This window comes from Chelmon rostratus, chromosome 5 (assembly GCF_017976325.1).
Source record: "Chelmon rostratus isolate fCheRos1 chromosome 5, fCheRos1.pri, whole genome shotgun sequence".
Classification (NCBI taxonomy): domain Eukaryota; kingdom Metazoa; phylum Chordata; class Actinopteri; order Chaetodontiformes; family Chaetodontidae; genus Chelmon; species Chelmon rostratus.
Window position 1 is genome coordinate 25,960,953 of NC_055662.1, and position 16,369 is coordinate 25,977,321.

Genomic DNA, 16,369 nt, shown 5'->3' on the forward strand with positions numbered 1-16,369 from the left:
TGGGAGGGTAGGAGTGGTCAGTGTGTTCATATTCACATCTTTGAACAAACTATAACCAAAATCTGAAGCATAAAAAATAAACCAAAACAAGCTTGTTTTGAATGGAAGTACTGAAAATTAGGATCAGATATACTCTTCTTATAGCTGGTGGTGTATGAAATAGCTCGAAACGCCATCTCGTGACAAACACGCGAGAGGCACAAACTGGGACGAGGTTTCAAATACTAACAAACTAACCCTAGTTATTATGTAATGAACTCTTTCAGTATTGTAAAAAAAAAAGAACACCTCAATTAATAAAACAGCAACAAACTTAATGGAAAAGGCCCTAGGTTCTTTATTTTTAAATAATTCATATCTAATATTTTTGCAGAAGGAATAAATGATCCAGACTCTGCGGAAATCCAGTCCATGTTTTGCGTCACTCACTGACGCGCCACAGACTGGGTTGCCAGTTTAAGGCTCCGACTGTCCTGTTGTTTTTAGCTCAGTGAAAAGGAGGGATGTGGAGCTAGCATGGCAACAAACCACACAACAAAAGGAAGTGAAGCTTGTATGCGCACTAAACATATGCGTTTATATAACCTCTAGAACTTCTCGAGAAAAACGTACTTCCTTGTTCTCATTTGGCTCGAAAGAGATTTTAAACCATCTCGGCAACCATGGAGTAAAAGAGCGAAAAGGTGAGTAGCGGGACACAGCGATACGACATTCGGTTAGCTTTTAGCTTGCTATGCTAACGTTAGCATGACAGGCCAGCCCACAGCCGTCTGTCCCTTTACTCAGCGTTAACATTAAAGATAAATATCGAGCTAACAGTGAAGTAAACGAGGTATCATGTGTAGTCCGTACGATAATGTTTGGTTTAGAAATTAACGCTATTTTCACATCGAAGATCAATATTATATAAGCTAACAATATCCAGTATATGGCAGTAATGGGTGGTGCTCGCTGTGGACAAAGCACCTGCATGTTTGAACGTCACATTATGGTAGAGCTGTAACTGAATGTTACTTCTCTTATCAATCACTCTGCCGGTTATTCCCTCGATCAGTGCTTTAACTTTCCACAATATTGATTAATTATATACGTCACACTCCCAGAGCCTAAGGCAGCATCTTCAAATGTTGTGAACAGTCCAAAATGGAGCTGCAACGATTATTGAATTCATCGATTAGTTAGTCAACTATTAAATTAATGAGCATTTTGATGATTGCTGTGTAAAAATCATTTTTAAACAGTCAGTTCTCTGATTCCAGCTTCTGGATTGATGTTTTTGATCATGTTCTGACATTTGATAGACCTAACAATTAATCAATTGACAATGAAAATAATTGTTAGTTTCTTGCTGCCTTAGTCCAAAACTTAATAATATTTCATTTACTGTTTGTAGAGTTTAGTACACAAGCATATATTTGCATTTAAGAAGCTGGAACCAGTAATTTGGCATTTTGCTGTAAACAATTATGTAAATGATCAATCGAGGATTAATCAGTTATAGAAATTGTCACCCCTTAACTCTTCAGCTCTAGATTTTGTTCAACATTATAAATTGCTGCCTTGTATTATAATCCAGCCCTAAATTCTTGGTGGCAGGAATTTGTTGTTTCAGCCTGTCTCACATGTCCTCTTCACCAGTTGGGTCTGAATCCACACAAGTTGTCGAGCCCTTCCCAGGGCCCTTTGGGGCCCAGGAAGAGGATGCATCGTGGTGGGGACAAGGACTTCCAGATATCAGCACGAACGATGGGCACATCCTTGCTTTTCCAGCTGTCAGCTCATGAAAGAGAGCTGGATTTGGTGTTTTTGGACCACAGCTATGCCAAGCCATGGAATGCCCACCCAGATGCCAGCAGTGCCCGGCCCACAAGGACGCTGTTTGTTACCTCTCGTCGCCAACCTGAAGCCTTGTCGTGAGTCAAAAAGCTCCTCGTTGTAATATGCAACTGAACTAGATATCATACTACATCTTGGGATCATCATCAGCCTTTTTAGCTCAACAAATTGAATCTCTCTGTGATCAAACTAATCACTCGACAGTTTTTCTGCCTTGCAGTAACTTGATCTTTTCTTTGTCTGCAGAGACTCTGATTCTGTTATAGATGTGGAAACAGTCACACCGACACCTGTTCCTCTGTATGACAATCAGAAAGCTCTTAGTGTGATGAAGGAGTGTGAGCGGCATGTTCTGTTTGCTCGCACGGTTGCTGAGAGCCCTCCACCCCCCGACGACTGGGAGGAACATGTAAACAAGTATGGAGAAATCTACTGTTCATTTATTGTCTGCTGTTTTACTGGATACCCGTACCCATCAAGAATAGAAGTAACAACTGAAATCTCTGTTACACTGCATTGTTTTGACATTATCATTATTCTGTTTCAGGACTGGATGGTCAGTGACCCAGAACAAACTGTTCAATAAAGTCCTTAAAGCTCTGCAAGCTGAAAGACTAGCTCGCCTGGCCAATGAAAATGTAAGTTGTGCTCATTTATCTAATTCTGTTCTCAAGAGCTTTAAATTTTAAGACATTGTCCAATGCAAGAAATGTCCTGGCCTAAATGGATGCCATGGGATGTGGCTGCAATAACGTGTTTGACGTGCCCTGATTTAAACTGGCCATTGTGCCCTTAAAAAGTAAGTTCTCCTTTAAAAGTACATGCAACGCAGCAAATAGCAAACTCATGTTTCCCATTGTGTCCATCATCAGCTGGACATCAACAGGAGCACACGCATTCTCCCACTTTGTAAACATTAACAGCTAATCGGCTAGCTAACCGTTCAGTAAAACGGCTTAAAGTGATGTTCATAGCTGTGCACCCTTGTTAAAATTGTAAAGTAAACTCATTATGTACGTGTTCACGGGATCATGGTGAGTTAACAGTGTTAACCTGGAGTGTATCTGATCCACCAACCAGCCTATGGTTTTTCTGAGAAATCTCAATTTTTTTTTACTCTGCCACGAGCGTCTTCCACAAAAAAAAAAAAAATCCAAAATCTGTAAGAGATTATTTTATTTTTATGGATTATATTGGTGCCAAATTGACAAGAAGACTACTGTTGATGTATGACTGTGTTGATGTGTTCCTGGAGGAATGCGTTTTTATGGACACCTAAGGAATTGTTAATATGTCGTATTTCTTGTATGAATTTTTGTGTAATATTTTTCAAAGAGAGTCATTTGTGTGACTGCTCCTGTAAACTCAGACTCAAATGCAGTAGTTGCATGTGTGTTGAAACTTGTTCAGTTTAATCTTGATCAACTTTAGCCTGTTTATAGACATTATATCATTAAAATGTAACAATAACACTTAATATGATTTGTTCACATTTTTTAAAAAAGTGAGTCAGACAACATTTTGTGGAAAAGTCAAACTATATAAATACCGTTTACCGTTTCTTCATAACATATTATATCACTTGCTGTTATTGCACCATTGGTTTTGGCCTTGGTGGCCGACATTTTGGCTGCAAGGCCACAATAAATTGTACTTGACAAAGACCGAAGTGGCTTTGCCCTTAGATTGTCTTAATTCCAGGCCTGGTTGTGTAATTTCTTCTGCACCATTTGTGAGCGCTGGATTGAAACAGTTGAAATCACCTGTTATTGCACAGTGACCATGCAGTGCTTAGTGTGGAGATTTAACAGTGTGCATGCTTTTCCCCTTGTTTGATTACATGGGCACTGTAAAAAAGGTATTCAATGTGTCAATCTATGACTGTTGTATTATATAGTATATTGTATATCTTTCGTCACCGGTCTATTGGATTGCCATTAAAGACGTGGATGGTTTTCATCCGTTATACACTCAACAAATCAATGCAGCTGTATCTCGAAAGCTGTTACAAAACAGTGTACTCTGCTGGGAGTAAACATAACATTTTGCCAGAGAAAGACTTTGCCAAACAGCACAACAACGTGACTGAAAGCACTGTGTTTGGGTTTGGTCTTGTGACGGACCCCCACCTAAGAGAGTAGATCAATAAGGTGATTATAAAACGGTAACACGACTGGCTAAAATCAGTATCGTAGTCTGCATTTTGGTTTGTTGTTTGGTTTTGTTGAGTACGTGGACTCGATGCTCAACCAAAGTAATTTCCCATGTGTAAGTTATTGATGATCATGACAGAACTTATTTTTGTTTTGAATTAAAGCAAAGCTCTGAATCATTTTTCATTATTCGGGTATTAAATTATTGAAATATTACTGGGTCTCTTGTATGATCTTGCTTCCCTCAGGCTTCCAATGAGCCAATTTTACGGAGGATAGCCGTGGACAAGTGTGCCAGGAAGGTGCGGCATGCGTTAGCCGGTGTGAACTGGGACATCAAACTGACGCAGTGGTTACACACCACCATGATTGAATCCTTAAGCCTCGCCATGCTTGCTGCTTACCTGGATGTGCTGCAGACTCTCAAAAGCAAGGTATGACGTGTGTCATTGAATGAAGAGTAAAAAATTGTCTATTTCCTGTCAGATGTCTAAACCAGTATCTGGAAGGTCTCGGATTCTTAATTCCTTACTTTTTCTCTTTTTGTCGTGGAAGTTGCCGTTGCTGATTGACAGAATGTTGCTGACATCGGCAAAGACTGGCGCTCCGAGTGCAGAGGCTTTGTCATTGCTACTGAAACGGCCCTGGGACCCAGCTGTTGGAGTCCTGTCCCAAAACAAACCGGTAACACTTAACCACCCTCAGTCTGTAATACAAAACATTTTATAAGCAACTGTTTGTTTTTTTTGTAGCAGCAAAGACCAGATCCCTGTTTGTCGTCTTTTCAGAGCAAGCTTCCTGGATCCCCACTCATCCTAATTGCACCATCAAGCCCAACCAATCCTGCCCTCTCTACCTCGCGGCGAATGAGATTCTGGCAGTCGCAGCTCTCCTGCCTGGGAAAGGTCTGAACTCTCGCTCAGTTAAATCTATGTGTTTCAAGAAAGAATTTGAGCCTTTATAAATCTCAGAAATGTGCCTGTAACAGGTTTTTCTCTTTGTCAGGTCATCCCAGTGCACAGCCATGTCAATAGCAGCGCAAATATTGGCATCACACAGTGCCTAGAACACATGTTAGGCACTGTCAGGGCCAAGGTCATGGAGGTAGGATGTCCTGTTTTTTGTTACTTACATGACTGTAAAATTCAAGTTATTGAATATACTTTGTTTTTAATATGCACATTTGAAATGGGACTCTTGCTTAGACTCTTACTTGTGTAGAGTAAGTAATTATTTTATATTTATAATGAGTCACCTCTGTGGTCTTATTAGTAAGCAGCATTTGTTTTTATCAGGTTGGGCTCAGGATAAAGTCAGAGTTATAACATTAATTTTCTTTATTTTGACCTTTATTGATTTAGCTTTTTTGCTAACAGTGTACTTTATTATTTGGTGTGTATTATTAAAATGCGTGCACATTAAAATACACTAACTCATCAGACATTTTTGTGTTGAAATGTCTCTTATTGAAATTAATTTCAGCGATAATAAAAAAATAAAAAAAATAGAAAAATTAAAACAGTGTAAAATTCTGTTTTGCCTCATGTTTGATTTTGTACGCCATGTGTCTGCAATTATATTCATTATGTGTTATAAATCTGACCGCCAGGTTCACAGCCACTTCCCTCACAAACCCATTATTCTGGTCGGCTGGAACGCTGGTGCTCTCATCGCTTGTCATGTGAGACTTCTAATAAAATCACAGTGATTGAGTTTGAGGGCAAACAATTTTCTCCCCTGAAAAAGTGCAAATGATTTTACTAATTAGTACTGATTAATTACAGGTATCCCTTATGGAGTATCTGACCGCTGTGGTGTGTCTCGGCTTCCCTTTGCTAACAGTCAACGGGCCAAGAGGGGTACGAACTAAGGCATCATCTTCCAAATGATATTTTTCCTTTTTTATGTTAATACTTAACTGTTATTACTTTTATTATTTCTGAGAAAACTGAGCTTTGCCTTCAAGTCAGTAGTTGTAATGAATGTGAATGTGTGGCTGGTTTGTAGGATGTGGATGACCCACTGCTGGACATGAAGACCCCGGTGTTGTTTGTGATCGGCCAGAATGCTCTGCAGTGCAGCATAGAAGGCATGGAGGAGTTCAGGGAGAAGCTGAGGGCAGACAACAGCATGGTGATGGTGGGCGGAGCAGACGACAACCTCAGGTCAGTCACAACCTCTCGTCAGCAGTTTAAAGGGCCAGTGTGTAGGATTTAGTGGCTCCCTCTGTAGCTATAAAGAGCTCATTGTAAGGTAACAAAAAACAATTATTCTTATTTTAATGAAAACGTGCTTATGAATATTTTCTTATTCATTTTCTGTCACTAGATCCTTCAATTTTGCACACTGGCCCTTTAAGGAGAAAGGAATCATGCAATATCATATCTAGCTGAGTGAAAGGATTTTAATCTCATTGTCTAGTAATAATAGCGTGAAATGTTCTCCCTTCAGAATCAATTCAGCAAAGATGAAATCAGAGGGACTGACACAGACCATGGTGGACCGCTGCATTCAGGTTGGTCCTTGTAATTGTAAATGCTCAATTTACATAGTTTTCTCTGGAGTGTTTCTCATCCTCTGCAGTACCTTTTGAGAACAAAACTGTGTATGATGTTGATTTTTTTTTGTCTTTTATCACTGATCTGCAGGATGAGATAGCTGACTTCTTGTCAGGCGTCCTCACACGGGCAGAGGGCCATGGCCATGGCTCAGGGGAGATGAGGGACCTGGACACAGAGAAGAAGAAAAGGCCTAGACGGGAGCTTCCCTTTGAGATGGAGAGAGGACGGCCTTCCTCCCCTGCGCTCAGAGTTCCCATCTCACCATCAGGTTCAGAGGTCAGTTAACATCTGCTGCAATTACCAACATTTTTCAAAGGTTGTCACTAATTTTTAGCCTTTAGATGAACCACCAGGGCTGCATCTGATGACTACTGTTCTATAAGAATACTTCAAATAGTGTTTATATTTCTACATGGAATAATACAGTCACATCATATCTAATGACTGCTTTGTTTGCTTAGTATACCCAAAATTTGGGTAGTTATAGACTAGCTGTCCAGTCATGATGGGAAATAAGAGGTTAATGTTTTGAAAATCATTGTCTACCCCAAAATAAAACTGACACTGTCACATTTCTTCATTTTTGCTGAGTGCAAATAATCCCAGATCTGCAAGATAATGTAAAATGTGTAATCTGCCAGACAGCAGAGTGTTGACGGCCACGTCAGGTGTTTTCACATCCTCCGCTCATTAGAGTTACAGAACTCAGGATTAACATCTGCAAAGTGGCTTTTTGAGTGAAACTTGTGAGTGCTGCCAGACCAACTCTGCATCACTGAAAATGTCTCAGATATACTAGAAAGTGATTTAAGAAAATGGGAACCTGAATTCCTTTCTATTTCATGTGTTGTTGTTGTCGTCTCTTTGGTTCACGGCACAGTGATACAAATGTATAATACATGTATGTACGTGTATATTCTATGATTTTTGTTTAGAATAATCTACATACAGACTTTGGTCGGGCTGCCGGCAGCCATGTTCACATTTGCACTGTCTTCATATTCAGTGACTGACACTGATGCATTGTGTGTCCTCAGGATCTGTCCAGTGTCTGCAGCAGCCCCACTTCAAGTCCCAAACCCAAGACGTGTGGTCTCTCTCCAGCACAGAAGTCCAGTCTGATCACAGCCACGCAGCTCCTCAAGACACACATGCAGCGCTCTGGGACAGTGCTCACTCACAAGCAGGCTCAAGGTCAGTTGACCGCCGCACTCGACTTTGAGAGCGTTCACCTGCTCGTGCACAGCGATCCTTAGTACCTGAGCGTACACAGCTCTCACATCCTCCCCGCTTGTTTGTATAATCTTGTTCAAATGAGTCATTCACTCAAACTTCTGCTGAATTCTGCAAAAAGCTGCGCCATCTGGGCAGACGGGGTGGTATGTGAGATGTGAAGCTGATTGCAAATAAAATTTATCACGTTTATTATCACGTCACGACATCTGATGGGGCAAGATGGAACGTGACTGAAATACTCTCCTCTCATCCTCTGTCTCTTCTCTTCCTACAACTTTCCTTTCCGTCTTTTTTCCAATTCATTCCAGCTCAGTTTGCTGCTTTTATGAAACAAAACATGCTTGTGAGGAAAAATCTTCCTCCTGGCACCCCTCCTTGTATTTTTGGTAAGTGTCTGTCCCTCTTCCTTTCTCTTTCCTCTTTGTCTTTTCACTTCTTTCCTTGTTCCCATTGCCCTAATTTTATATTAATGTCACATCCTGACATACTGATTTTGAACTAAAATTTGCTTCTAACCAGGTTTATTTTACAGACAGTAGAAAAATTAGTTAAGAAATGTAAGATTTAAGATCAGTGGTAGGGTTACAGGGGGACAAAACAGCCCAGCAGGTGATCTCACCAGTCTAATGAACATCTGTGTGTCTGTGTTTGCGTGATGCAGTGCCAGTGACCAGCGATCAGATGGAGGGCCTGGACAGAGATGAGCTGAGGCCCCATGGCAAGAGGAGGCAGGCGCCTAGTCCCACACCAAGCAAAGCCTCCAAGAGAGCGAAGATCAAGGTCACCATTGTTTCCCAGAACGAGTCAGTAGGGGGCACCATGAGCCCTGCTGCACAGGAAGGTACAAAACCTGGTCTTCTGATTTCATTACTTACACATGAGACTCTATAAGCAGCGGTCTGTTTTCATTAAACATGGAGAAAACCTGCCTGAGCTTGTTCTGCCTTTGGCCTCGCTCTGGCCACAGGCAGGAAGTTTCCTGGTTGTCCATACATGCCATTCTTGTGAATGTGATGTATCGGCAACAGTTTGAGGGAGTTTCCTTAAATCTGGCCCAACGTCCACTTTGGCTCAAGGATGAACTGATTAGATTTTGGTAGTCAACGGTCACTGTGACCTCACAAAACATTTGGCCATAACTCAAGAATTCACACAATAATTCTGACAGATTTCACACAACTGTCTCGTGGGGTGAAATTATAACAGTTTATATCCAAAAAGTCACCTTCTTGGTGACGTAATGTTCTGCAAAAAGACTCTTCTGGCCATTATTCAACACCATAACTCAGGAATAATAGAAGGAGAGACTGTGACGATATTTCACATCTGGGCAGATACTGAATTGGTGACACTAATCTTGGGTGTCCACCTGGAAACCTTGGTGATTTTATCAATCTTCTGTGCTGCCGGGTTGAATATGTGTTTTAGAATTTGTAGCTTCTTTGCAGCAACATCCGTAATCAAAGCATTGGAGTCCACCACAAGCTCATTTGTTTTGCTGATATTGAGCTCCACTTTGACAGAAAAAGTACTATTAATACTTTTTGTACCTTCAAAGTCTTCAGTATATTACACATGAGTCTGGACATGGATGTAAACTGCAACGTGTCTGGTTGATGGAGGAACTACAACCAGTAATTCTTGTTTGTTAGTGTGATCAGAGTAAGCAGATGCTGTTCTTTGTTGTCTTGTGGATTGATAAAATCAGTAGTGGCCAGACAGGATGGGAATATCTGAAATTGTGAGCAGCTTGTCTTCATACAGATCTCTAGCTGGAAAGATAAGAAGAGAAACATGTTTTTGTTTTCTACACGGTGTTACTAAAGTGAAAGTAGAGTTTTTGAAACCATTTATTCCTGAAAAACTGTGGTACCTGTAATGCATGTCTACCTAGTTGTGCATGGTTATTGTTTTAGCCTTTTTCTGAAGAACGGTGATTGAACTTTTTTTTTTTTTTTTTCTCCCCCGAGTTAAATAACCGACCGTCATGACGTGATTCTTTTTCCATGCAGTGGGTGTTTCTGGGAAGCCCTTAACAGTGACAGTGGGACAGACTGTGGCTGGAGCCAAGGAGCTCTCTGGACTGCTCACAGGCCAGCGGTAAGCTAGCCTGCCCTGCTACACACAGGCACATTCAGTATAGAGCGCTTAAACCCCAAATCATGCCTGCACCCACGCCCACTCCCATCCTATTGGACAAAAGTGTGACTGGTGCAGAGGGATTGATGAGTGTACTCGGAGTTTGGGAATGATGGCCGAACACCACTTGCTGGGTTAGTTCCTGAGTAGATTGGTGGTTATGTGTGTCACTGCAGGTCTGGTAGTCTCTCAGAGATGTCTGGTGCCCTGTCCCCAGGCGCCAGCTCATTCAACAGCGTGCAGCCTTGCATGGTGTCAGGGTCCTCCACACCAGTCCAGGCGCAAGCTCCGGCTACTGCCCAAGGTATCTCTGTCCCGTCCTGCCCTGCACGCCTGTTTGCACTCTCAACTGTGCAGCTGATCTATGCGCAGCAGCCTCAACACACAGTGCCGTTCTAACCGCTTTGTAGTGTGAGGTTAAAGTTTTGGGCACTGGATGAGAACAGTGTGTGAGGACAACATATTTAAGCAAACATCATTGATCACCTCTTGCGCCATCGCTGTCTGTCACTGTCCCAAACCTTACCCTTTGGACGTGATTCTCATATGGTGTGTTTGTGCTTGTGTCCATCTAGTTTGGTCCTGTTGGGGGGGATGGGTGGGAGCAGTTGCAAAAGTAGGATTTGTTGGGTTAATATATCTTTGGCATTACTTTCGCCCAAATTTCAGCCCTGTTGATTCACTGTCTTAATGTTTGTGTGCAGCGCCGTCCGCCAGCAGTCTGCTACAAGGCCTAAGTTTCAGTCTTCAGGAGATCGTCACCAAAGCTCCTAGTCTGCCGTCCACTGCAGCCAACGCAGGCAGCACCCAGGTACACAGTTACATACATCAAATGAATTTGAATGAAACAATTGATTATTTTCTTCTTTTATTTGGAACTTTCATGCAAATAAAAACAACTCCCTCACATGACACAACCCTTTAGTTAAAAACAAAATACACTGTCATACCATCCAACCCTACTGACAACAACTTTCCGAAGTTTGCACAGTTTTTTAGTTGGTTAAAACATGGAAAACCAGCAGTTAGAGCCTGTAAATAGTGTGTGTGGGTGAATGAACACATAGAATTAGTAGTTAAATATATCTCCATTGATAGATACACGGTTAAAACTGAGTTAATTTCTTACCTTTCATGTTAACAGGTGTTGTGTACTGAAAAATGCACCCTGATCAGATAATCAAATTAGTTTGGTACTCACATCACCAGATTCACAGACACATTCCTGGTTGTCCATACATGCCATTCTTGTGAATGTGATGTATCTGGAACAGTTTGAGAGAGTTTCCTTAAATCTGGCCCAACGTCCACTTTGGCTCAAGGATGAACTGATTAGATTTTGGTAGTCAACGGTCACTGTGACCTCACAAAACATTTGGCCATAACTCAAGAATTCACACACTAATTCTGACAGATTTCACACAACTGTCTCATGGGGTGAAATTAGATGTATATAGCACTATCAGTTTATTAGGTCCACCTAGCATAAGCTAATATAGCAGTCCTGCAAAAAAAACTTTATTCCTGAATCTTATCATGTTCAGTTTTTGTTTAAGCTGTTGATTGTTTGAAAGGTGTTGATTCCACTTTGTTTTTGAGGTTGTAGTTTGTGTTGCTGTTGAATTGTGTCATTTCAAATATTATGTCCACCGCATTTATATCAGTGAGGGTTACCATAATATCAAAAACCTAATAAAATAGCAGCTGAATGTCAACTGTATGGGATGAGATGAGTGAAAGATGACCGTCTTCAGTTTGTTGTTGTTGTTCGTACATGTATGACTGAACCTTACACATGTGTTTGTCTTGTCCTCCACCCTCAGGCGGTCTGTGGGAAGCCCCAGGGTCAGGTCCTGAGCTCCATCGGTACCAGCAGCAGTACTCTGCTCCGGGCGGTGCCTGTGGTCACCACAGGAGGAGTGACTAAAACCACTGCCATCCACCAGCTGCTCACCAATGGCGGGCTGGCCAAACTTGCCAGCAGCTTGCCCGGCTTGGCGCACATCACCAATCAGACCGCTGGTATGTCTCGAACTGCCAAAACACGACGGCCACGTTGAATGGCCAGTTCATTCATCCCTTGTTTTGGAAACAGTAGATCGGGATGTCTGTAGGCCAGGGAGGATTGCCGCAGTAGAGGACCGTAGAGGACAGCTCTGTCGACGTGTTTGTAGGTAGTTTGGCTGGAAGAACTTGACTGTTATAAGGTTAAAGTCAGATGTGCAGCTATACAGCACCAGAGGACAGATCAGTGGCGTACAACATGTTCTGTTTTCATGTTCAGAAAGAGCCATATGGGAAATGTTAGGTCGAAATTCCCAGCTTATGCTTGACACATTATGTTTATGTAGAGATGGATGCAAATGTAGAATATACGTAAATGTATGAAGATACATTGATACTCAAGAATTGTGAGTAAAGTTAAAGCCGATGTTGATAAGGTTGACCAAATTTAATAAGATGCCCAAAAGTTCAATCCAGGCCGCTTTTGTTTGTCAGATTTGTTTGTTAGTTGTAGAGTCATTTCATGTTTGTGTTGATTTTGTTTGCCTCGTCGTGCAGTAACATTTTGTAAACCCTTCCATTAAATCACCTGCTTATAATATCCATAAGTATGAACGCTGACTTTCACAGAGACGTGTTGAAAAGCAAACATGGTCTCACCCAAGCTCTGTTCCTGTTACAATAAAGACTGGAATCAAACTCATGTTTTCGTTGCTCCTGTTCCTCTTCCAGTGTGAATCCGTTGTATGTCTCACCCCTCTTACTTAACAAAAACTTTGCTTTTAGTCCTCATTATGTTCATTGTCCAACACCCTGCTCTCGTTTAAATTTGCTTATCGAACTGAGTAAAAACTTAATTCTGCTGATTTTATGGCAAAAGTCAAATGCTAAAGCCCTTTTTTTAGTGTATTTTCAGGATTAGCATGTGTAGCTGTTAGTGCTCAGTAGTTTTGTTTGTGTGTCAGTAGGGCAGAAAGCCCCCACTTCGATAACGGTGACCCTTCGAGGAGCACAGCCGAGTCGAGTGGGATCTCTCAGCCAAGCTGGTGAGGTTGTGACGCCGACTCGTACCCATGAGCCAAAGGTGTGTCTCATTTACTGTAATGACTCTGGTTGTGAGCACATTTTCCTGGTTACTTATTATCTCTCATGAAATAGCACATGTGGCTTCTACTTGTTGATTCATGCATCTACCTTTTTAATATGACTTGGATTTTCTTTTTTCAATATACAAAATGATCAGTGTACAACAATCCAACGAACAAATCTGTCCTCTGTCGTCCTTCATTGCTCCCTCTCTACCTGTGTAAACAACAGGGACAAACAATTCAATAAATCAACGTGATCTCATAAAGAAACTAAGCACATTAATCCTCACCACAGATGGAGGATTTTTACGAACACACAATCCACCTGAATATGCTTTTATTTTCATGTGCTTCCCTTGTGCACTTATATTCTTCTGACCCGTGTGAAATGGTTCATACGCAACTTTTCCTGTTTCAGTCACCTGGTCCTGAAAAGCAGGCACTCAGGTGCTTTCCAGTTCCTGAGAATATTTTACCACCTAATTATTACTGCAGTCAGGATCCATTTCTCCATACATCGAGGGAGTGCTGACAGAGCCCTAAAATGTGAACCTATAACTCCTATAATACAGCTATGAAACTTCATCCAGAAGTTGTGTTGCTGGGTGCAGCCATAGTGCATGTATGCGAGTGCATTTGCATTTTGTGCTTTCACACTGCCCACATTGTTATCTATACAGCTCAAGGAAATGTTCCTTTTTGGGTAGCTTAGGAATATCTCCACTGTCATGGCAACCACAATGCCATGAAATAGTTTTGCAGCTTGTAACTATGTTTTTTTTTTTTTAAGTTACCCAATTTATCATCGTATTCTGTTTAATGTGCATTTAAGTTAAATGCACATACTTGGGGTTTTTTTTTCTAAACAAAAGCACACTGATATGTTTTCCTTTTAAATGATGGTGACTACACTTTAATTAAAGACCTTGTTTTACAGAACAGCTGTTTCCACAGATTCCCTCTTCCTCAGCTAAGTGTTATCTTAATTTAAATGGGAGGCTGTGCATAAAGCAGAGCTGCACTTCTAAAAATGCTCTGATATGGCTGAAAATATCCTCACATGCTGAAGATACTGTGCATGCTCTGAAGTTGTTGTCAGCCGGTTCTGGAGCCGATGAAGTAAATGCCAAACATTTCTTTGTCCTGAAGACTTATATAAACAGGTTTATAATTACATTTTCTGTTCTGTGTGTTCATTCATCTCGCTTTGCCCTTTTACAGCAGTGAAAATCTCAGCTCTCGGTTTCCATGTGGGGATTAAGCTGGTGCTGTGCCAGAGGCGTCTGGGAGCCACAGCCTGCTGAAAAGCCTGTACCCTCCCTGCAGTGATGAACGCAACACCCCACAACACGCAGAACACCTGCCTCACATCCTCCAGAGGGCTCCCCAGGCGAGATGGTTGGAAAAGGCCAGGCAGCCACCGTCGGCTGTGGCTGAGCCGCGACGATGCTTAACCTCCCTGCACGGAGCGCTGACTCTACTAACACTGCAGTGCTGCTCTTCATGCTACAGCCTGTGCTCTCTTCTTGCACCTTTAACTTTAATGAACAAATTCTGACAGCCTGATATACAACATCATCCCATGTCCTCCTCTAGGGAGGAAATTACATCGTGTGGGGATAAACTGCAACCTACTGGACTGTGATAATGCCAGTGTGCAGGCTACAAAAGGACAGATGTGCAACTCTTGATGCTGCACACATACCACACGGCAATTAAAAAAAAAAAAAAAAAAAAAAAAAAAACTTTTACTAGAGTGTATATTAAAATCCTTTTCGTATCCCATGTATCAGGCCATCATAGACAAGTATGATTACAGGAAAGTAAGCATTTTGATGTCACGACTGGATATCTCCATATTTGTGAGATAACTAAATTTGAATGTTGGTCATGGCTTTCATATTATTCATCACAGTAATTATATTCACATCATGACAGTATTTCATCATATTTACTGCTTGTCGTGCAGCAGTTTTCTTCCACCATATGACATGCTTGAAATATGTCAAGAGCTAAATTTCTACACCAATTAAATGCCAATATTGGTCATAATCATGTGACTGCAAAAGCTACAGTATATTGTCAAAGACGTCCGCTGCCGGCTGTGCTCCTGTGCAGGACTCACTTTGAACAATATGCACTGTGCACTCAAAAAGATGCAATACATGAACAGGTCATGTCTGTTGGTATTTATGATAAACAGTATTTGTTAGTCTGTATAAGGCAATATTTCCCATCTGCACTGTGTCATCACTTATATGGACCTTTTGCTTGAAACTGCCACAGTAAAAACAACTGATTTGCCTGAAGACACTCAACTGTGTTCCCTGTTTACTAATCTAAATATTTGCTCCTGTGTGTTCAACACTTGTAGCATTAAGCAAGCTAAGAAACTCCACTTATTCAAAATATAATGAAGGCGCTTACTCTCGTGCGTGATGGTTATACTGCTGTGTTTACAGCAGCAGCATAAATACAGCCCACTCATCTCAGCAGACATCCTGTCTTAAATTCCACACATAGGCCATCAGATAAGATAAAGAGAGGAGTGTGTTTCTTCCCTCTTCTATAAACCAGGCTTTGTGTGTAATAGGCGAGGACAGGATAACTGATGCCAGTCAGACAGAGAACAGCAGAGCTGCTGGCGTAGCCTCCCATCATCAGCAGCAGTGGATATTCAAGCAATCCATCTGAGGTCTCTCCATCTAATCTCCACATTAAGGGCAAGAAATTGGCTGCAGTGTGATAAATGAAGAAACTGAGCGCGTCTTCGTTTCTCTCCTGTCTGAAGACATTTTGGTTGATGTTTCAGCCCCAGCTCGATTGATTAAAATCAGAATTGGCCACTTGCATAAGACCAGTGAGAAGTGCAAGAGAAAATCAAACAGTTTGGGAGGGAAAGATGAACAAATGAATCAGTAGTTTAGATGATTAACTGATGTTATAAATAAATTTAGGCTTTAAGTCAAGGAGAGCAGTCTGTGCGTGCTGAACCTGAGGCGTCGCTGCCAGAGACGCCCCAGTTTAAATAATGAGTTTATTCAATTATAAATTGATAAAGCTAGGATTTTTTTTTGGCCAAACTCTGGCTATCACGATTCACCAAACTGCCTCTCATGTTTGTTCGCTATTGATTCACAGCCTCTTCGTGTGGTGTTCCGTTAAGTACCAACAGGCGGCGCTCTAATCTCTCCCATTTGCTCGTGACTCCTCATAGGTGAGTGAGCCTCCCCCAGGAAGGTCAAGCTCAGTCTGTTTGTTTGTTTTTGTTTGTTTCTGCGCGTGCGATAACGCGAGTGGGCGTCTGGACTGCGCACGTGTGAATAATGTGCGTGCGTAAACCGTGCGCGGG

At 41.6% G+C, this 16,369-nt stretch overlaps 1 protein-coding gene across 6 annotated transcripts; it reads left to right on the forward strand.

Annotated features, from left to right (window-relative positions):
• Window positions 1-506: 506 nt before the first annotated feature.
• Window positions 507-14,762, forward strand: kansl3 (KAT8 regulatory NSL complex subunit 3). Of its 6 annotated transcripts, none has more exons than XM_041938072.1 (22): window positions 507-683; window positions 1,639-1,913; window positions 2,083-2,253; window positions 2,384-2,474; window positions 4,238-4,423; window positions 4,545-4,673; window positions 4,778-4,894; window positions 4,995-5,093; window positions 5,599-5,670; window positions 5,774-5,848; window positions 5,997-6,154; window positions 6,441-6,504; window positions 6,638-6,826; window positions 7,588-7,744; window positions 8,095-8,172; window positions 8,448-8,627; window positions 9,799-9,886; window positions 10,102-10,229; window positions 10,630-10,736; window positions 11,749-11,947; window positions 12,895-13,013; window positions 14,239-14,762. In XM_041938072.1, exons 2-22 carry the CDS (start codon window positions 1,702-1,704, stop codon window positions 14,242-14,244), a joined length of 2,625 nt encoding a protein of 874 aa, XP_041794006.1. In that variant the 5' UTR covers window positions 507-683; window positions 1,639-1,701; the 3' UTR covers window positions 14,245-14,762. The 6 variants fall into 6 exon arrangements, with proteins under 6 accessions (XP_041794006.1, XP_041794007.1, XP_041794008.1 ...); XM_041938073.1 differs by having other exon boundaries at window positions 12,898-13,013; XM_041938074.1 differs by lacking the exon at window positions 8,095-8,172.
• The last annotated feature ends 1,607 nt before the right edge of the window (window positions 14,763-16,369 follow it).